General features: G+C 45.8%; 1 protein-coding gene across 1 annotated transcript in view; it reads right to left on the minus strand.

Moving 5' to 3' along the window:
* The window catches only part of LOC127226811 (transforming acidic coiled-coil-containing protein 1-like), a 46,399-nt gene extending 25,596 nt beyond the window's left edge, over nucleotides 1-20,803 (minus strand). Inside the window, 2 exon segments of the mRNA XM_051190937.1 lie at nucleotides 19,410-19,525; nucleotides 20,433-20,803. Of these exon segments, the coding sequence (XP_051046894.1) occupies nucleotides 19,410-19,525; nucleotides 20,433-20,599 (283 nt within the window). The 5' untranslated portion in view covers nucleotides 20,600-20,803.
* Between the last annotated feature and the right edge of the window lie 2,488 nt (nucleotides 20,804-23,291).

Here is a 23,291-nt window from a genome sequence, read left to right on the forward strand (position 1 = left end):
ATTTAGATTTTACAAGAAAATATGCAAATGGGTAATTTCATATACAAACTAAGTGCTTCCCTGACTCCGACCTGAATAGCTGAATAGTGTTTTATTAACAGAAACTAAGTAAGCTGGCTTTCCTCTCACTGACAGACTCCTGGTGCTACTTCCTGATCCTGTACCAGGACCAGAGAGCAGATCACCACCGTCTTCCAGCATGCACGCATCTCGTGTGTGACACCCACCGTGTGTGTGCTGCTCTGGGCTGGCCCAGGACTCATTCCATAGCCTAGGCCAGCTCCATCTGGCACTGGTCTTCCTGCCTTAGCCTCCCAGGTGCCAGATCACAGGCGAAAGCCACCATGCCCTCCTCCACCTCACTTCTGACTGTAACCACATGGAGACTTATCAACTGCACACAGAAATGCTTCAAATATTCTGCCATCCAGGGATGTGTGTGTGGAAAGGAGTTTACTGTATTGTTATCCTATAGCCTTAAACTTTTCCATAAAAAAAAACCTCGAAAATAAAAACCATCACACCCCCAAATTAACTAGACCCTACATCTATATATCTTAATGAACTAACACAGCACCGTCATTCAGAATTGGAAGCCCCACAGCTGTACAAATATGAAAACAAACACAAAAAATATTACCAGCTAGGCCACACCTCTAAACCCAGCACTCTGAGGCAGAAGCAGATTCTGTATCTCTGAGTTCAAGACCAGCCCGATCTACAATGTTAGCTACCGGACAGCCAGAGCTGCACAGAGAACCCTGTCTCCAAAAAAAAAAAAAATTCCTCTTTGAAAAGTAGTATTTCACAAAGTTTAATTTACACTTATACCACTAACAGGCAAGTGCCCCAGCAACCTACCTCTGCCCTAAAACAGAAACTTCAAGTCTAACACCACACCCTTGTCAGGGATGAATAAAACATCCACTACCCCAGTTTTAGCCAGAGACCCGGCCTTGTTTCTTCTCTGAAAGCTGTTATATAACAGCTGATCTACCTTACAGGGCCTTCGGCTCACACAGAGCCAGTGTGAGTGATGAGTTTGATTCTGACAAGCTGGGCTCTGCCAGAGGCTAGGGGAAGGAACTCAGCCACAGGAATGATCAGGCAATAAATTCAAAGCAAGCACAGAGGAAATCCAGAACCCAGGCTACTGCCCCTGCTGCCACAATGTGCTGCTAGCAGAACCCCTCTGCTTTTCAACATTAGATGCTTTTAACAAGTACTCAACAAGAAGACTACTATGGGAGACTTTTCCTTCTCTCCTTAAAATACTGATAAAAAGGAGGGCTGGAGAGATGGCTCAGTGGTTAAAGAACACTAGCTTCTCTTCCAGAGGTCTTGTGAGTTGATCCCCAGCAACCACATGATGGCTCACAACCATCTGTAATGATATTTGGTGCCCTCTTCCAGCCTTCAAGGATGCATGCAGGTAGAACACTGTATACGTTGTAAGTAAATAAGTAAATAAATCTCTTTTTAAAAAATACTGATAAAAGGAAAAACATGGAATAACAAAATATTAAGATCCAGATGACTAAGGTTCTATTTTAGAGTATATATGCTAAGAATATTTGGGGTTAAATACAAGTTTATGGAAGCCTTTTTGAAACCTTAAAAAAAAAAAAAGCAGATGTCATCACAAAAAAATTTTTTAATGTATTATGATTGTATGTATGTATGTATGTATGTGTGTGCATGATGTGCACATGTGGGCATGTGTAATACCCTTGTCATGTAGAAGTCTGGGGACAATTTTATGGGATGAATTTTCTCCTTGCACTTTTACATGGGTTCCTGAGGATGGATTTTTTTTTCCCTCTCTGTCTCTCTCTCTCTCTTTTTTTTTTCCCCCCCAAGACAGGGTTTCTCTGTGTAGCCCTGGCTGTCCTAGAACTCATTCTGTAGACCAGGCTGGCCTCAAACTCATGGAGATTCTCCTGCCTCTGCCTCCCAAGAGCTGGGAGGCCGTCCATGCACTGCCACCACCACCAAGCCCAGGGACTGGATTTAGTCACCAAGCTTACAAGAAAAACTCCCTTCCCAGCTGAACCTGCTTTTGTTTTTTTATTACAATGGGGGTGGGATGCACACTACCGCCTACAGAGGACAATCCAACTGAGCTGGCCTCCTTCAACATAAGTCCTACAAATGTGAGGCTGGGCAGGAAAAACCACTGGCACTGCAGCTAGCTCTCTAGGAAAAGGTTTCACTCTGTGGCCCAGGATAGATTCAAAGTTGTGGCAGTCCCCCCTGCCTCAAGCTCACAACGCTGGGATTACAGGTATGAGCCACCATGTTGGCCTTACACAGCGTTTTTGTAATTCAGAGAAATGCTTGAAATTATACAGAGAACTGTGTCAGTTGCTTTCAGGTGCATGACCTCATCTAAGATAAAGGGCAGGGGAGGTGGCTCAGCAGGTCAAGTGCTGGCCACACAACCACAAGGAACTGAGTTCAGATCACCAGACCCAGGTAAAAACCAGGCGGAAGGTGGAACTCCTGTAACCCTTGACCTAGGTGGGGGAAGGGAGGGACCTGATGGTGGATCCCTGAAGGTCACGGGCCTGACAGTGACCTGAATCAATGAATGAGGTCAGGCTCAGTCAGAGGCCTTATCAGAAGATAAGGTGAAAAGTGACCCAAGAGAGACAGCCATGTCAGCCTCTGGCCTCCACAGGCCAATGCACAACCCCACAGGAACAAGCACACACTCAAATACACACACAAATGAAAAGGGTAAGCACAGGCAGTTGGAACATGGCACACATGTACTCCAGCACTACAGGTCTGGCATGATCACAAATGCACTCGAGCTCAAATCTGAGCTTTGTATGGAAATGCTGCCCATGGGCTCCTCTCAGATCTGAAGGTTCAGGAAATCTGCTACTTCCCTCCCCTTTGGCTACAGATGATGCTTTTCTTCAGTTTCTAAATCACTAAAATTACCCTGAGGAAAACAAGCCTCCTGTACCTCAGGCATACACACCAGCTCTGGCTGATCTTAGCGTCTCTTGTCCAGTGTCTACAGGATGGGGGTCTGGCCACCACAGCAATCACACACAGCCTTGATTAGAAGTCAAAAACAGAGCCCGGAATGGGGGGCACACACCTTTAATCCCAGTACTCAGGAGCAGGAGGAAGAGGTAGGTGGGTCTCTGAGTTCAAGGCCAGCCTGGTCTACAGAGTGAGTTCCAGGATAGTCAGCCTGGTCTACAGAGTGAGTTCCAGGATAGCCAGCCCAGTGCTAAGCAGAGAAACCCTGTCTCTCCTCATTCCCTTTATCTACTATTCCCTGGCTCACACCATCAACTAGGGCAGACACTAACTAGGGTTAGAGAATCCCAGAGTCAATTCTAAGGAAATACCACACTTGTTAGAACCCTAAAATGTGTAGCCAAGCCAAGCCTTGGGAGTCTAGAGACCAAGATCTTATAAACAAGTGACTAAAGACAGGCTGTGACAAAGCCATGAACCCTCTGGACTGAGGTTAATTGACGGTAGCTGATGGCAAACATGAGAAGTGCTGGAGAGAAGACCTCACGTCCTGTAAACTGTTTTTCAGAACTTGGGTAAGTGGAAAAAAGCCATCCAGTAGAAACAGGGAGAAAGGTATTATTTCTATGTGACAGAGAAGGCAGCCTGCTCAGAACCGACAAGGGTCATCTCCACTAGGAAACCCAGCAAGCTCTAAGAATGACTTCTCACACACAGAGAGGCATGTTATAGCTAGGCATGATGCCAAGCACCTATAACCTGAGCAGTGTGGGAGACTGAAGCAGGACTGAGAATCCCAGAAGAGAGCCCGAACTGGAAGAGTAAGACCTCATCAAACACCAAGAGGGCTAGAGAGATGGCTGCGCTTTTGAAGGCTAGGCTCACAACCAAAAGTAAAAAGCAACAAAGAAAATAAAGGCAGGGAGGGAGGCAGGGGTGGGTGAAGAAAAGTAAACAAAAGAAAAGGGGAACAAATACTCCCTAAAGAACTTACAACAAACACTACATAAGTACATTGAGATGTACAGACTTTGAGTCTAGGGAACGTTAGTGTGTGCACACACACTGCGTGTGCGTGCACCCACAGGTTTGTTTGTCTTTACCTTACAAGGTTTTTTTTAATAATACGTTCATAAACTTTAAAAAGAAAATATTTACAAAGCCCCAGTGTGACATTGAGAACTTGACAAACACATAAACATAGACTATCCAATGCCTACATGAAAAGACGCTGCAGACAATGAGCTAACCGGGAATGCAAATCATGCTGATCATGAGAAGCCATCTCACCTCTACCAGGATGGACAGATAACAAGTGGCGCACACTTGTGCACCTAGCACTCAGAGGCAAAGGCAGGTGAATCTCTGGGAGTTCAAGGCCAGCCTGGACTATATAGTGAATTCCACGAACCAAAGCTATATAGTGAGACCCTGTCTACAAACAAGCAAATCTACCTGGTAACACGAAAGTAAAACAATGCAGCCAGTCTGAAAACTGGTTTGGCAGTTCTTCAAAATTTTAGCCATAACTATGAATAGAAAAAGTACACTCTTCATAACAGCCCCCACATGGAAATAACCTAAATTTCAAGTAGCTGGTGAATGAATACATAAAGTGTGGTCTATGACACAATGGAGTATACCTAGCAATAAAAGGGAGTGAAGTGTTGGTATTTGCTCTGACAATTGTTGGACTTTGAAAGTAGTATGGAAGGAACTAGAGGGGAGCACTCAATGGTTGGGAGCACTCTTAACCATTAAGATCTTATAGAAGACTCATCCTTAACTCCAGTTCCACAGGATCTGATACCCTCTACTGACCTCCAAGGGCATAAGGCATGCACATGGTACACATATGTTTATGCAGACCAACACTCCTACACATAAAATAAAAAGTTAAGCCAGGTGTGGTGGCTTAATCCCAGCACTAGGGAGGCAGAGGTAGGCAGATCTCTGAGTTCAGAGCTATACAGAGAAACCCTGCCTTGAAAAAACAAACAAACAAATCTAAAATAAGACTATCACAAAAGTCCACAAGATGTATGATTCCAGGTACATGAAATGTGCAGAATAAACAAATCTATTAAAACAAAACGGGATCATTATTTGCCCAGAACTACAAAGGGGGAGGTGGGAGAGGAATAGTGTGTGACTATAGGTATAATCGATACAGAGTGGCTATAGGTTTCTTTCAGAGGTAGAAAAATCATCCTAAAAATTAGGCTGGGGTGACAGTTACAAGGATCATTTAGCAGGACGTAGTAGCATACACCTGTAATCCCACCCACTTGAGCAGGCAGCTGGGGTAAAAAGTCATGAGTCCAATGCCATCCTAAACTACATAAAGAGACCCTATCTCAAAATCAAAAACTTAAGGATTGGGACTATAGCCAGTAGTAGAAACGATGGCCTAGCACATGCGAGGTTCTGGGTTTAAATTCCCAGTGATTAGAAAGAAAGAAAGAAAGAAAGAAAGAAAGAAAGAAAGGAAGGAAGGAAGGAAGGAAGGAAGGAAGGAAGGAAGGAAGGAAGGAAGGAAGGAAGGAAGAAAGAAAGAACATGGATGCTGGAGAGATGGCTCAGTGAGTAAGATTTCTCTTCCAGCACTCCCATGGTGGCTCACAATCACCTGTACCTCCAGTTCAGGGAATCTAATGCTCTCTTCTGGCCTCTGCAGACACCGAGCATGCATGTCGTACACAGACTTACATGCAGGCAAAACACCCATACACATAAAGTAAAAATAAATGATATGTAAGTATTTTTGCCAGGTAGTGGCACACTCATTTTGTCCCAGGACTCAGGAAGCAGACAGAGGCAGAGGCAGGCAGATCTCTCTGAGTTCAAAGCCAGCCAAGGTGAGACCCTATCTCAAAACAACAATAAAACAAGCAAACAAAAAACCCTAATAAAATTAAAAAGGAACATTTTTAAAGACCATTTAATTGCACACATCTTTTTAAAAAATGCCTGCACACGTGTGCACATGTTCAAGTGTACATATTTGCCGAGGCTAGAGGGCAGCCTTGAGTATCACCCTCAGGAATGCCACATATTTCCTGGAGCTCACTTTGAGACAGGCCCTCCCATTGGCCTAGAACTCACATCAGACTAGACTGACCATAGAGAGAGCCTTCATTTGGAGTCCTCTCCAAGTGCATGCACTGTGCCCAGTGTGGTCTGGGGATGGAACTCAGACGTCCATGCTTGCAAGGCAAGGGCTTTACTCCACAGAGCCATACTCCGAGCACCGTTCAAACCATTCAACAAAATTATAATGGCCCTGGTCCTACAGGAAAGGGTGAGGGCTGTACCACAGACTCACATTTCAGAAAATGTTCTAAGTGATCTCTCTCGTGTGTTACTTGAGGTGGCAGATCGCACCGCCGCTTTTGGATTGTCTTTCTTGAGGAAGCCCACATATGCTAGTTCAGTTCTATTTACAGAGAAGTGAAAATGACATCATTCCTTCCTTCTACGACAGGAATAATCACACACAGGAAACAGCCAGAAACATGGCAGCTGCCCAGTCCACAGGCATTGAGTCTTTGCTTTTTTATTTTTTATTTTTTTTTTGAGGGGGGGGAAGCTTAGGCTTGATTTTGCTTTCTGGGGACCACACAGAATATAATATACAGTATATGTACTATTCTGCCCACACTGGCCTCAATCTGCCTAACTCTGAATACTGTTTTCAGTTCTATTAATGAAGACATGTTGGTATACATTTAAGCACAAAGGTTTAGAGAAAGGATGCTGAAGAATTAAGATGCACTCGACAGGGCATGGGCACGGGTTCCCCTTTACGCTGAAGTTTATTAAAAGATAAACAGAGACTGCAAGCATGAAGGCTAAGACATGCAAAGAGGGGTGCTGGAGAAAGTGCTTTCATCTGAAGTCTAAGTTCACTTCCTCCACACCCTCACCCCCACTTCCCCGCCTTTGGTGCTAATACCTCCTGAGAAGACAAGCCAAGTCAGTGGCTCTCGTGTATAAACCTAACTCTTGGAGGCTGAGAAAGGAGCACAGCTTTCAGGTCTGCTCTTCAGGGCTTGTCGGCATGCTTTTCTGAAACTAAAGCAGAACCACCTGCCCACGGATGGCACCGCCCACAGACAGCTGGGTTCTCCCCTGTCAACCATCAATCAAGAAAATGCCTATCTACACGCTGGCCTGATTGATGGGGTGTTCCCAACAGGTGTCCTCCCCTTCCTAGATAACTGGCTTATGTCAAGCTGGCAAACTTAACCAACACAGAAGCCAATGCTAAGAGGTCTGGGAAATGAAGCAGCCAGTTTCTCCTAAGACTGCCCTCCACAGGGGCCCTCTCACTCCCTAAACCCCCTTATCCCACCCATCGAAGAATCCAGGGCTCCAACAGAGCTATCTATGGTCAGTGCCTGCTGCATGGCCAGGTTATCGTTTCCATCAAAGTATCTTATTTACACAGTAAGCCGTGGGGCCAATCGGCTGCACACTGACAAGCTATTTCAGGACTGACATTTGATCATCATTTGAAGCCCCTTCCTTCTGGAGGCCCCACAGGATCCCACTCAGCACTGGTCTTGTATCCTGCCTGCCCCTCTTTCCTGTACAGAAATGAAGGGTATCAGGAGGAAAGCTGGCTCTAGCAGGCAGCACCCCTTTCTGCTCAAGTAGTCTAATGGGGGATGGTAATGAGACACACATTAGCATTTTTGGCAACTGTCCAAAACTTGAGAGAGGGGGGTTTTACCACTAACTCCATGTGTAAGTTTCTAGTGCCTAGGATCTCCCTAAGTTGCAATCTATTCTGTGTATGTTCTCAATTGGCATTTTCTCTTCCAAGACAGCTGTGGCTTTTGACAAAGTAAACAAAAACAAAAACAAAAAGCAACAAAAAAATATCACAAAAGCCAAGGCCAATGCCTTGTCCAGGGACTGAATGACCATGAAGGTCTTTTCCAGGGACTGGACTCTGCAGTTCACACTCCTGACAACCCTTGGGGCCCAGGCCACCAGGAAGCATGGGGGGAGGGATTGGTAAATCAAGACAGAGTGTCTTCTTAGGGCCACCATTATCAGAAGGATGTCTAAGATGGAACACAAACACTAACCCACCCACCCAGAGGACAAGCCAACTGTTCTTGACCCTTCCGCCTCACCTCCAAACTATTATTACCAAGGAGCTAAGGGAGGGAAAGTTTAGCTATTTTGTGCTTTGTTTTTGTTTGGGGACAGGGCACCAGCTACCATGCCATTCTCCTGAGGTAACTTTTAAAAATTCTAAAAGAGGTGGCATTGTGGCACCTGCCTAGAATGCTAGCACTTGGGAAGCTCAGTGAGGACGATCCCAAGTTTGAGAACAGCCTGGACAACACAAAAAGACCCCGTTTCAAAATCCAAACACACTAGTGTGCAAGCACAACCTAATGCTTCACATGTAAAAAATTGGTAAATCCTCTTGAGAAACAGAAAAACTGGTACCAAGGTCAAAGAAAGCATTTCAAGTTTCCAATATTTTATGCTATTTCCTTGAAAAAAGAGACCCAAGAGAATAGTGGTGCAGGGAGTTGAGGGGGTTGTCCTTCAGTGTATATGTTTCTCTGACTGGATGATGAATAAAACACTGTGTGGCTAGTGGCCAGGCAGGAAGGATAGGCTGGGCTACCAGAGGAGGAGAATTCTAGGAAGTGTAGGCAGAGAGGAGTCACCATGTAGACCCTGGGAAGAGAGGATGCCACAGGCATTCTCCAGTAAGATAAGACCACGTGGAAATACATAGATTAATAGAAATGGGTTAATAATTAAGACAGAGCTAGCCAATAAGAAGCCCTAGTCACTGGCCAACAGTTTAATAATTAATGTAGCGTCTGTATGTACATTTGGGGCTGACATGGCTGTGGGACCAGGCTGGCAAAAAGAGCCATCAGCAACAGGGAGTGGGATTCAGTGGAAGATCACTTAGGGTGAACTGAATTCCTGGATTCTATCCCAAGCACAATCCACTCAAATCAAGAGACCCAAACTCTACCCTCTGAAGGCCATACTCAAAGAGCGGAAGAAGAGGGCTAATCAGGAAGTGTCTTGTCTACCAGCAAGCCAAGCCTTCTCCAGAGAAGCCAAGACCAACAGCTATGTTTTGTCCTCTCAATAATGCAGTGCCCATTGGTTCTGGAGCACCTGGATCTATCTGAGGCCACATTTCATGTGAACAGAAATCCTCTGCCACAGACAGAAGTCAGAAAGCCCTCGGCACAGGGCTGAACTACCCCAACAGGAAGACCCGTGCTAACAGATGGGTTTGAGATGCTGAGACCTGCAATTGTGGAACTTCAATCCATTGCTGCCAAACAACCATAATGTGCAATCTCTTCAGAAATAATTACTGCAGAACTCAAAATACCAACTGCTCCTCTCATAACAGCAGTAACCACCCACACAGCTGGGAAGCTGAGGCTCATGACAGAAAGAGAAAGGAATGCTAAGCAAGAGGAGCCCCCAGACAGTGATCGATCGTGTGAGACACCCCCACAAGCAGGATGGTCATCCTGTACAGGAACACTGCACAAGTGACCTCAAGGGAAGGAAACTGGGAGAAGTTTGTGGATGGGGAAGTGACCCCTTTGGCTGGGGGGTGGCCAGGCCTGTGTGGAGGTCCATATAAGCCTTCACCTCCTGGCATCCACACTGCTGGGTGAACCTGAGTCACCAAAATGGTTCTGTAGAAGTAGGAGTGTGACTGTTGAGGTTTCTCACTTGCTTGCTAGTGGCCCAGTCAGCCTGGGAAGGTGAAGCCAGCTGTCATTCTGTAAGGACACTAAAACAACACTGTGCAGGACTCCAAAAGAACCTGAGCCTCATCCCATCAGCCAGCAATAACTGGTGACAAAATGAGTGTGTCAGATTAAAAGACCCTGAGCCTTGAGGTCAAGTCTCCCAAGGGCCTTGCTCTCACAAGTGACCTGAGCCAACTGCCCAGCTAAGCTGCCCCACTTTCAAAAACTGTCCCAAGTTAAGTTTTAAAGTAATATGCTATGAAGCAATGGGCTGCCACCAATACAGGGCTCCTATGGGAACTAGGACATGGTTCAGAGAAAAGCACTTGTCTCCCTCAGGTGAGACCTTGGTACAATCCCAAGCACTACTAACTTCTCTCTTTCCCTAAAAATAGGTGCTGAGTCCCAGAAGGCTGCTGCATGCATCTCCACACAACCCCCTTTCCTTACCCAACAAGACTCACGGAGAGAAGAAACTGATTCCTTCCTACATTTTCCTCCTTGAAGAGCTGACACTTTTTATTTTGATTGATTGATTGATTGATTGATTGATTGATTGATTGATTGATTAGCAAGGTCTCTCTATGTAGACCAGGCTGGCCTTGAACTCAAAGATCCGCCTGCCTCTGTTTCCTGAGTGCCAGTATTAAAGGCATGCACCAACACACAGGAGCTGAAGTTGATTATCAAAAAAAATAAAATATTTCTAGTGCAACTGTACCACTTACCCAAAGATGACTTCTGCTTCTGTTGGTTTGTACCTAAACAGTGCAGAGAACCTCTTCTATTCAAAACTACAATGTGTTTGTCAGACACATGCATATGCATTTGGGCGTGCAGGCATGCCAAGTTCACAGGCATAGGAAGACATCTCTCCTAGCGACTTTTTAGCTGTCACTTAGGAAGGTGCTTCCTTCAGCACACACCCTGTTCTAGAAACATTTTAAGGCCTTTTGCTTCCTCCTAGCCTTCTCAAACACTGAATGGGGATTCACAAATTCCCTGGAGAGGAAAGGCTGTGAAACACATTTCCTGGAGCTCTGGATCTGCAACCCCTCCTCCTCCCCTGTAAGAATGGAGACTGAACTCAGGGTCTAGTGCTGTGTAGGTCAGGATGGTCTCAAATCTGTGCTGATCCTCCTGTCTCAGACTCCTAAGAGTTATACCATTAGTGGGTTTTACATATTCAAAAAAAAAAAAAAAAAAACACCTTTACACTGACTCTCTCTCTCTCTCTCTCTCTTTGTGTGTGTGTGTGTGTGTGTGTGTGTGTGTGTGTGTGACATGCCTCCCTAGGGCATGTCAGATGGTTCTCTCTTTCTACTAGGTGGGTTCCAGGGATCAGTCAAGCCATGAGGCTTAATGGCAAGTACCTCTACCCACTGGGCCACCTCACCCTTAAAGGCCCAGATTTTCCATCTTAAAAGCTGAAGTGGTCTGGAGAGATGGCCCAGAGGTTAAGATCACTGCTGTTCTTCCAGAGATCATGAGTCCAATTCCCAGCAACCACATGGTGGCTCTCAACCATCTGCAATGAGATCTGGTGCCCTCTTCTGGTGCGCAAGCACACATTCAGGAGGCAGAATACTGCATACATAATAAATAAATAAACCTTTGGGGCTAGAGAGATTGCTCAGTGGTTAAGAACACTAGCTAGCTGCTCTTCCAGAGGTCCTGAGTTCAATTCCCAGCAACCATGTAATGGCTCACAACCATCCATAGTGAGATCTGTTGCCCTCTTCTGGCCTGCAGGGATACATGCAGACAGAACACTGCATACATAATAAATACATACATATTTCTTTTTAAAAAAGGTGACATCACTACTGGAAGTCAAGGCTCTGGGCTCTGGTCCTAGTGTCCCACAAACAGAAATCCTATCCTGTCTAAGCATCACTGCTATAACAGAAATGCTACAAACAAAACCTACTTGCATCATAACCTCCAATAAAGAAATACAGATAAAAGAGAAAGCTGGTGGTAAGGTGAGCATCCTCTAGTGGGACTGAGAAGCATAAGCTATTCTTTTCCCAGCGGTCTAGACTAGATACTGTGTTGTGCACCTTCAACTGCAGCATGGGGGAGGCTAAAGCAGGAGGACCAAGAGCTAGAGGCCAGCCCGGGCTCCATGGTGACTCTGCCTCAAAAGCACAAGGGGCCAAGGACGCAGTTCAGTAGGTAGAGCTGGTGGGGGTGTCTGCCTCCCCAGCGGTGCTCAGGCACACTGGCCCTTGAGAAGCAGCAGGGACCCATGCTACCAGCAAGAGCAAGCCCTGAGAACGCTCAGGACTAGGCTGGTGACTACAAAGTGGAGGGTAGCAAGGCTTTCCTACAGCCAAGGTCTTTCTACAGCCAAGGCATAGTTAGCAATTGTGGCTACTGAAGCTCCTGGAAGAAGGCTGTTCGGTAAATACGGACTCCCATCACGACTGAGAATTTTAGAAATTATGAAAAAACAGTCACACCCCAAGGCTACCTACAGATAAGACTGCTGCTTTGGAGAGATTACAATGGCTTTTTTTTTTTTTTTCCTGGTCTTTCAAGACAGGGTCTCCCTATGTAGCCCTGGCTGTCCTGAAACTCACTCTGTAGACCAGGCTGGCTTCAAAGCTCAGAAATCCTCCTACCTCTGGCTCAGGGGTACTGGGATTAAAGGCATATGCCACCACTCCCTGGTTGGTGTGGGGTTTTCTTTGAGAATGGGTTTCATAGAACCCAGTCTGGTCTTGAACTCACTGTGTAGTTAAGGTGACCTTGAACTCCTGACTCTCCTGAGTGCTGGGACTGTTGGCTAACCACCATCACCCCCCTTGGCATCACTAGAGCTACTCTCGCTATATGTGCCTTTTAATCATATCCATTGTTCCATTGGAGCACTTATGACTAACCCCCAACCCCCATGGGTAAAATGCCTCTGCTACCAGAAACCAGAGTAAATGAACTAGTTTTAGTTTATGCTTGGTGATAAGCGAGGGATTCAACGGGAATACTTAAGAAGGCCTTGTAGCAGGGCGTGATGGCCCATGCCTTCATCACTTGGGAGGCAGAGGCAGGTGGATGTCTGTGAGTTCCAGGCAAGCCAGGTCTACAAAGTGAGTTTCAGGACTACAGAAAGAAGCCCTGTCTTGAAAAACCAAAAGCAAACAAAAAAGGCCTTGACTTTGCTATATCTAAGAAGAATACATGATTTCAAAGTTACTAAAATCTTCACTTTGTGCCTGCACAGGACAGTTCCTTATCCTCTGCCCTGGTGTACTTTATCAAATACTGCTCTATGTTCTGAGAAAACAGCTTTGTTAGCACAGAACAGTGTCTGGGGTGGAGAGCCACAGAGTGGAGGTACTGCCCCCATACCTTGTTACATTGTAACAAATAAACCAACATTCCCTATGCGTTTGGAAAAAAAAAAAAATAGAAAGGCAGCATGCTGCTAAGGTCTTCAAGTATTAGACATCTTAAGCTAGAATCACACACACAAAAAAGTAAATTAAGCTGTAAAAGAGCCAATCATACTAAAAAAAAAAAGCATTAACCTGGGGCATGGAAGATGGGTTCACATATGTTAAACTGCTAGACTAGGTAATATTTAGTGTTGTGATTAGCCTCATTATATGTAGGCAATTCTAATAAAGCAATCTCTCCTTGTGGGTAGAGAAATAGTCAATTAATCCTGACAAAAACATACTTGTATATTTGAATGGATCATTTCAATATATAACTAATAAAAGATATTTGCATAAATTTATGCTCAATGTTTTAGAATAAAAAGTTAGGGCTCAAACTTTAGCAAGGTCTGATATTCTAGGTCTTAAACATACAAATATAATCTACAGCTTACCAATAAATATACTACATGTGGGTATACTCATACACAGCACCCAACATCACATTAGAAATACTGCATACAAAAGCCTATGTTGGCGATGACACAGAGATACCTCAGTAGTTAAGAATCTGTGATGTTCTCAAAGAGAACTGTGTTTGGCTCACAACTACACATTAACTTTAGCTCTGAGATCTGGCATCCATGGGCCATTGCTGTCCATGCTCAAACCCACACACCAACATATGATCAAAAACTAAAATAAAATCTGTTTTTAAAAGTCTATGTTGGTACTTGTATTAGATGATTCCAAAATGATTTCTTCCATGCTTTATTTTTTTTTCAAAAATGTGTGTCTATTTTTTTTTTTAATTCTCTGAATCCTTTAGTGACGAATCATTTAAAATTTAAGTGCACTGTCTCCAAGGGAGACAAATAGGCAACTTCCTTCTCCCACTTATTAAGGAAGCCTTTCCCAACCACATGGACCCACACAGGTACAAATCGGTACACACTGTTCACTAGTTATTCGAATACCAGTTACTTCTCTGACCAGCAGAAGTGTGGATAGAGGTTACCAAACCTCTCCAGCCCCACGTGTTCAACTGCTACCAAGACACAAAACCAACTACACAGAAAACCTGAGCATGGCTACATTCCCAAATAGCATTACTACAAAATTTTTTCAACCATTTAATGAGAAAATAATAATAATAATAATTATTATTATTATTATTATTATTATTATTGTGTTGGTTGTTTGGAACTCACTATGTAGACCAGGCTGGCCTTGAACTCAAGAGATCTGCCTGCCTCTGCTTCCCAGTGCTGGGATAAAGTGTGCACCACCACTCCTGGCTCAATCACTTAAAAATTTTAAATCCTTTCTGTCCCCCGGAGAGCCCAAAAAAGGGTAGGTGACCCAGTTTGGTTTGAGCATGGCTTGGTGCTTCTGACCTAATACCAAAATTCTGTCCAGCACACAGGAGGCAGAAGCAGGAGTTCAAGGCCAGCCTGATCTACAGAGCTAGTTCCAGGACAGGCTCCAAAGCTACACAGAGAAAACCAGTCTCAAAAAAGCAAGGAAAAAAAAAAATTCTCAACACACCAGCAATAAAGATCAGTAAGCAGATTCTATTCCTATTCCAGACTGCAACAGTAAGTCTTTGAAATACCTAGATATTCTAAAACAAAAATGGAACTAGTTATTCAAGGCTAATGTAGGGGGTTCTACACCAATTAACATTCTCTTTTTCAAAGAAAGCACCCAATCTGTAAGTACAGGTATGTTCACAAAGGGAGAGGGGCCTAAGTGACAAAGTAAAACCTATGCAGTTTGGGTGGTATTGTCGTTTTGTTTTTGTATATTTTTGACAGGGTCTCTCACTCTATAGCTTGGGCTGGCCTTGACAGAGCTCAGTTTTTAGAGGTTGAAACCCCTGAATAAACCTATGGCCCCTAATCCTGTGAATACAAAAGTGTGCATGTGAGAGGGATGAGGGGCCTCCTCAAAAGTTCTTTCCCAGGGAGGGCTTGTCACCAGCACAAATCCCAACAAAGACAAAACAAAATGAAACAAAGCAGCTCACAGCCATAAAAGTCTGGTGATCAGAGTTCAATCCCTAGAACCCACATAACGGTGGATGAGAACCGAGGTCGTGGTAGTCCTCTACACACAGGTACACAAGGGCGTCTGTACAAGCACACAGACATGCAGCTTAACTGCCTGGGTATAGTGGGCACACACATTTAAGCCGAGGCAGAAGGACCTGTGAGTTTGAGGCCAAGCATGGCTACACAACAAGTTCAGGCTCATATAGTGAGACCCTGTCTCAAAACAAAACAAGCAAACACAGCTTAAGCACCCTTCCTAAGGAAAAGCAGACTGCAAACACAGAATGACCCACTGAGATTTTATAGCTGCCAGTTTGGTATTCCCAAGAAACACTTCCAGTTAGTTTAAGTTTATTATAAATTCAGAAGCCAACTTTTATTCTCTGTCTTAAAAAAATAACCCACAACTTGACCTACTATTTAATTGCTAGCATAAAACCATCTTAAGAGGACTAATTACAAAATTTATATACATTCTTAGAACAGTTCCAGTAAAAAGCAAGAATGTACTTCCCTCTGACTTTAAAGAATCAGGAAGCAGGATATGGCACCAGCATACACAAGTGAGGTGACAAGACACCAGGAAGCCCTAGATCACTACAAGTCCTGTGAAGACAGCCCCACCCAGTTTGTATGTGCTGTCCAACCATGTTTTAGAGCCACAGAAATTCAAAAATAAAATTAACTATTTTAGGTGAAAATGAAACATCCAGTCCAAGAAATTAAAACTGACTTAAGAATTTGTGCTCAGGCAGAGAAAGGTAGAGGCAGGTGGATCTCTGTAAGTTCGAGGCCAGCCAGGTCAACAGAGCAAGCTTCAAGACAGCTACACAGAGAAAACCTGTCTTGGGGAAAAAAAAAAAAAGTTGTTTGGGGCTGGAGAGATGGCTCAGTAGTTAAGAGAACTGACAGCTCTTACAGAGGACCAGGGTTCAATTCCCAGCAACCATTCAGCAGCTCACAACTGTCTGTTATTCTAGTTTCAGGGGATCTGACACCCTCACATAAGACATACATGCATGCAAAACACTAATATACATAAAATAAAAATAAATAAATCATTAAAAACAAAAGAACTTTTGCTCAGTGAAACCATTTTCATGGAGACCCGTGCTTTTGTTGTATCCTCACAACTACTCTGTATGTGTGACAAGGCACTCTACACACTGGACTAATTCCACGAGGTCCTTAAAAGGCCAGGCATTAACCAGTCTTAGGCATCACCCCACTGTCTAAAGACCTTAAACTGGGAGATTTCACAGTATGTAGGGTTGGTTCCCAGACTATACGCCACCTCCCTCCTCCACCTACAGTTGCTCTCTGCAGCAGGGACTACCCTGGAGAACTCTGCTGATCCAAGAAAACATTTACACAGAATGAAAGAGTGTGCGAGTCACTGGAACGGGAAGGACACAAACAACTGAGTGTCTGTGGCTAGGGGCAGGGAAGGAGAGCAATCCCAGCCCCTATTCATTTACGAAAGAATCTGGCAGATGAACCAGAACAGCAGACTGGTAGAATGTTGAGAAAAGGCTGCCCAAGGCAAAGACAGTTCAAAGAGGCTTTCAAACAGCTACTTAACATCCATCTTATGGGCTTTATTTAAATTTGATGAGAAGGCCTACAAAACAGTTCTTCCAAGCTTCTAGACCTCCCTCCTGATCTGCTCATTTTGAGAGAAGACAGCAAGCTATGGGGGAAAGCATTACACAAAGTACTGCGCAGCTCTGGCACACACACCCCTCTGCAATGTCAGTCCAGACCAAGGGCGGAACCAGCCCAGAGCAGGCTGAAGGTGCTGTTTGAATCTAGCAGGACACACATAGCATGGAGAGCTCGATTTCTAGTAAAAACAAAACAAAACAAGACAAAAAAAACAAAAACAAAAAAACAAAAAAAAAAAAAGGGGGGGGGAATGATGATATACCACTAAATCTAACTCCTCCACAAAATCCAGTGACTCAACTTTGCCAGGCAACCTGTGAGGAGGTAGGCACTAAGCTACATCAACTGGGCCTAAGAAGTCATAACCAATCTCAACTGAAAGCTGTTCCATCCACCACTGCATGGTGACGGTGTTAAAGACAGTAGGACTGAGAAGCCACATATATAAAGGACATCCATCCCATCCTCCATAAAACAACCAAACAGCCTTGGCAAAAGGAAGTCAGGCCCAGCACTTGAGAGGCTGGGGCATGAGTTCAAGGCCAGCCTGGGCTACCCAGGAAGACTCTTATTTATCTTAGAAACAACAAAATGTCTGGGCCAGCAAGATGGCTCAGGTAGTATTTACTGCTATGCCTGCTGACCTGAGACCAGAGTTCAATCCCTACAACCAACACGGTGAAAGATCTGAACCAACTCCTGACAGTCGTCCTCCAAACTCCACACATGGGCAGTGACATAGTGACACATGGCCCTACCACCACAGAATAATAAATACAAATAAGTAAATAAATAAATAGTTTTTAATTTAAAAAAATGTGCCCGAAGTGGTAGCTAACACCCAGTATCTGGATTGCAGATGCAAATGTTCTGTAAAGTTCAAAGTCAGGTTGTCTACACCGAAAGTTCCAGGCTAGCCATGGCTACATAGCTGAGGCCCTATCTCCAAAAGAGGATGTCAAAGCCTTGTCACAATGAGTTGAATTGTGTTCCCAAGAAGATAGGTAAAAAGTCATAATTTACCAGTACTGTGTCCTTACTTGGAGACAGTCTCTTTGGAGGTGTGAGGTTAAAATGAGGTCCTACTAGACTGGACAGAGTATTGAACTGAATGAGTGGAAGCCTCATAGCATGGCCACATGAAGCCACAGACTTGCTGGGGAAACCAAGTGATAAGGCAAGGAGGAATTAGGTGGCCGAGAGCCAAACACCAAGGACTGTTGATGAGCAGCAGAAGTTAGAACAGAAAGGAGTTTCTCTGGAGTCTTCAGGGGCACTGACTTCTGATTTGGATCAGTTCTTGGGAACTGTGAGAGTAAACTTGTTCTGATGTTTTGTTCAGTTACCCTACAGCCCCTTTCTGTCTCACGGAAAACACCTAACCATCACTTATCACTTGACCAGCCTCTCACTTTGCTTACTTCATTCAGCTCCTATTACTAGCGGCCTAGTCACTGGGCAGCACTGGCTTCTGCCTACTCCCCTAGAATGCATTACTCTCCACACTCTAGGGCCCAACGACTTATGAGCTGGCTGCTCCCTATGCAGAAAGGGTTCTCCCAAACACACTCAAGTTTTGTCTCCTCAATTCTCCCCTTAGGAGTCTGTTCCAGTTACCTTCTCTACCATGTTCCCCTAAACTAAGTTCCAGCATTTACTAACCAGGCCCATAGGCCATGTGTATCCCCACCTCCCACCCCCAACTGTTCCCCACAGAACTTAACATAACCCAATAGATACTTTGCTTTTAATTCTTGAAAGGTTGACCTCCCTCCAAAATGTTGCTCGGTGAGATCAGGAATTCAACTTCTGTATCCCAGTGCCTCTATTTACTGAAGGAACAAATTAACTCCTATTAGAACAAGTGAAACTTCATTCAAAGGTGTACAATAAACCAAGCATGGAGCTGGCCTATCATTCTAGGAGTTGGAGACAGCAGGATTAGTTCAAGGCTATATTCAGCTACATATCAAGTTTCAAGGCCAGCCTGGGCTATCTCAGATCCTGCCTCAAAATAAATAAAAACACGCATTAATTTAGTATGAAGTTGGGCTCTGGGGAGACAGAAGAGAATACATGGACTGCATTTTCTTGGTTAGACTGAAGGGCTTCCCACCAGTCCTTGGTGAGAAGGAAAGACAAGCAATTTTAAAACCCTTACCTATAATTTTTTGTGTAGCCACACCCTTGTAGAAAACAACTAGGCTGCGGAATCTGTGCAGGCAGATCTAAACATAACCCAACCCACTTTTACTTATTCCGGGATGAGAAGGAATTCTAGCAGGAGTGGTTGCGAATACCAATAATCTCATACTCCAAATGTACAAGCTCTCTTCAGAGAATAAATAAAGACAGCTTTGGATCATCAACCGATCAAAGCATTTATTTTACAAAACAAAAGGTAAAGGGCCTTCCCAACCAGCAAGAGCTTTAAGACATCTCTTTCGGAGCAGGGACACATTCTAACTTCTCTCCGGTGGTCCTCGAGGTTCACACACACCCCCCCCCTTTAAAGTTAAAATCAAAGAGGTCGAAAATTAAAATTTTATTACCTTGGTTTTTGGCCTCGAGTTCTGCCAATCCTAGGGATGAATCACAAGACTCCTTGAGAGGCGATCTGATTGGAGTTTCAGCTCCAGGAGTCTCAAAATTACCTTCAGAATCCGAGCTGCCAAGGGGGAAAAATGAGGCATTACCACAGTCAACGGTATTTCCAACTGCCTTTGAAATGTACTTATTCACAGAGGTGCAAGCCCAGCACCTCTGTCTAACTTCACCACCAACGGATCCTCAACCCGGCTAAGTGAGGCCGCAGCAGTTTTTCGGCGATGCTCAGCATCCTAGCTCCCCGAAATCTCTTCTGTCCTCTGGAGCGGCTCATCAGCACCACTTATTTTTGAGGTCATCTTTGCCTTTCACACTCGAAAAGGGGGAGGGGAGACATTTCAATCAACTCCTTTCCTCCCTTTCCTCGGCATAGACCCTTATTCCAGAGGCTTAAAAATCAATACCGCCCAACCCCCAAACTAAGCCAATTCTAGCCATGCCTTGGTTCCTTGGTAGGCCTCTACCTGTCTGAAAGTCACTGGCGGCTGAAAATGCCATCACCTGCCTTCCACAATCACACGTGTGACAGCCCGGCAGAGACCACCATTTCTCACCAGCTGCCAGGGGCCTGTCACCACGCGATCCTCTTTTACCACGGCTGCGTTTTTGAGGACACTGCGGGGCCAAGCAGGGTGGGGGAGCGATTCCCTGCCCACTGCGGGAAAGCTACTAATCCCACCTGGCCTCGTCAACTGACACCAGCCGGGGTATAGACCCTCAGAGAAGGCGAGCCAAGCAAACCAGGATGCGGAGACTGCGGATTCGGGGCTGGGTTCGGGAAGCTCACAGCGAAGACGGGGAACGAAAAGCACAGGGGCAGACAGAACATCCCCAACTTTCGGGTGCACAGCGGGGACCCGGCTGCGGGCAACACGCAGCGGAGCCGGGAGCACGGTTGCGCGCACACAGCATGACCGCGGTGGAGGATGGAGCGCGCCTGCATCTCGGCTGGGATGCGGGGTACTTGCCTGAAGCTCAGGGATTTGGTCTCGGCTTGCGAGTCCTCCTCCTCCTCGGGGTCGCCCTCGGGACCTCCGGCTTCTTCCTCTCCTCCCGCGCCCGCGCCGCGGACAGCGGACCACGTCCACTTGGCCCACTGCACGGGCGACAGGATCTGCCAGGGACTGAACGCCATGAGCGCGGCTGCCGCCCCTGCGGTGGGAACGGCGGCCTCCTTCCTTCAAGATGGAGGGGCCGTGACAGGCGCCGGCAGCGTCGCCGGCGACCCGCGGATGTGGCTCAACGAGCGCCGTCGGGCCGGGCACAGCGCTTCCTCCCACGGCCCGCAGCGCCGCTCGCCCCCGCTCCTCGGGGCCGCCGCGCCACAAGCTCGCCCCCGCGCGCCCCCGCCCGCCCGCCCGTCCGCCTGTCCCCTCCCTCTGTGCGCGCCTTGGCTCGGCTCTGGGGTCGGCTCCCGCCTAGAGCAGCCTCGGCCGCCCCGGAGCCGCGCCCCTGGAGCCGCCCCCTCGGACCGAACTACTGGCGCGGCGCGCGGGGGCCACCGCTTGGAACGCGCTCCCCCCGCCGCGCTGGTCGCGCCCGGCCTCGCTCGGGCAGGGGCTGCGCGACCGCGCTCGCCCTCCCCGCGGGGACCCGCGCCTGCAGCTCGCTGCGCGCCGCCGACGTCCGTTGCCGAGCGTGTGCGCGCTGCTGCGCCTTTCCTCTTCCCCTTTTATCTGTTCTTCCTGCCGCTAGGACTTGATGGCGTGGCTGACGCTGGACCACACAGAAGTTAAGTCCCTTATTAAAAACAAAAACAGAACTCGTAACCTCTGTTGTAGCCGCTCCCTGACTTAGTCATCTCCATCCCCACTACTCCCAGGATTTGGAAGTCCCCCTTCCCCCAAAGCCAAGACAAGAATTGAAGATGCCTTGCCTGCACTAAATCACACTCAAATGGGGACTCTAGAGTGGCCAGAACAGGAATAGAGGATGCGAAATTGCCCTCTGACAAGACAGCCTGAGTGGTTTCCCGTTGTCCTTTCTTCTCATAACTTTAAGGCTTTCTTCAGATAATTTCTAGGTCTTTGGTTACTGATGTCATTTGCCCTTTCAGTACAAAGCCAGCAGGCCTGGTGATTGCAGCCTTCAGGATAAAACCTTTTTCTCTTTGAAGGCGAAGAGAAGAATTTTTTTTCCATCATCTTTGAAGGCTTCAACCAAGGGACTGCTGCAGGCCCTCTCTCCCAGGGAACCCATTGCCTCCAACGGTCAAGCTTGAGACTCTTGGTGCGTCAATAATGTGTTGCTTGTGCTGCTGTCATTTCTCGGAGTCTTGGAGAATCTGTGATGTGGCTACAATTCCCACAGAGAGTGCACCTCCAAAATTCAGGACAAGGTCACGCTGAAACTTGCAGGGCACTGATGGTCTCTGAAAGGGTTTGGCACTGTATATGCTGCTGATGAATCACAAAGGGCTTACATACTCCACAACAAAGCAAATATGTAAGATAAGGCTTGGCAGGCATCCTACCATAATGAAAACATAGGGTGCTTTAGAATCCGTTGCTGCTGCTTCTTGACAGAGATAAACAAGACTGTCAAGAGTGTCATAAGACTTAAAAAAAAAAAAAAGTCGGCAGTTGGTGGTGCACACCTTCCTTAATCCCAGCGCTCAGGAGGCACAGACAGGCAGATCTCTGTGAATTCAAAGCCAACCTGGTCTACAGAGTGAGTACTAAGACAGGCTCCAAAACAATACAGAGAAATCCTGTCTCCAAAAAAAAAAAAAAAAAAAAAAAAAAAAAAAAAAGCAAAAATAAATAAATAAATAAATAAAAAAGGCAGGTCATTTTTGTTTTAGGTCTACAAGAACTATGCCAAACACTATCCAACTGGTGTCTTGGCTTAATGATCACCAAGTAAATCTTCAGATTAGAAATCCCTTAGATGTCTTGGTTTGATACAAGTATACTATTGGCCTGAAAATAATACCCATGTAAGTCAGTACCTGGTCTTGTTCATTCTTCCTCAATAGTACTAGAATATTTTTTCCTTCTCTCCATCCTTGGTGTAACTTACATAGTTCTGCACTTCCTAACCCCTTAAAACTTCAGTTTCTAACTGGCTTTTCCTCAGGTCACCATCAGCAGGGACCTAGACATAACCTTTCTATGCCCAAGAACACCTAGGAGATCATAAAAACACAAGCAGCAGAAGGCCCTGAATTCCATTCCTGGCCCTAAGCAAGGGTGGGAGGGTGCAGATGCAGTGGTTTGTAGACAGTTGCATGTGTATTATAATGTCCTTGAGGAATTGTCAAAAATCTAACAAAGTCAACTACCACTCTTACCCCCAGAACACTTTCTCTTTGCCTGCAGAGCTTTCTATGTCCCTGAAATATACCAGAACCCCAAGTTCCCCCTAAGACCCCTGACCTTGGCTAGCCAAACTTTTCTCATCACCCAGCTCAATGGCCTATTGTGGGAATGCAACTCTACACTTTGTACCATTTTTATACCTGAACAGTCATGAGATCACAGCTGTGACCCTTTGTTGTAAAAGTGGAAAAGGAGTATTCTTAGTAGTGACACCAGGACAACAGGCATAAGCCAAGCCTGTCTCAGGATGTAAGGTCACCCTACACTTAGTACAGCATATGCAACATGTTTATTTGCATGAATACTTTTAAACCATAAAACTCCAGAAACTTAGGACAAGAGCTCATACACAATAGATGGTCAATAAGTTACACAATCAAACACACGAGCTTCCATTTGTCTTTCCAAGTTTGGTAAGCTCCTGGGGACACTATGGCTTAAAGGAGCAAAAAGAGAAGCTCCTTCTCCAGGTGTGGCCCAGTGATAAGACTACTGTGCAGCAGCAGC

This window comes from Phodopus roborovskii, unplaced genomic scaffold (assembly GCF_943737965.1).
Source record: "Phodopus roborovskii unplaced genomic scaffold, PHOROB, whole genome shotgun sequence".
NCBI lineage: Eukaryota > Metazoa > Chordata > Mammalia > Rodentia > Cricetidae > Phodopus > Phodopus roborovskii.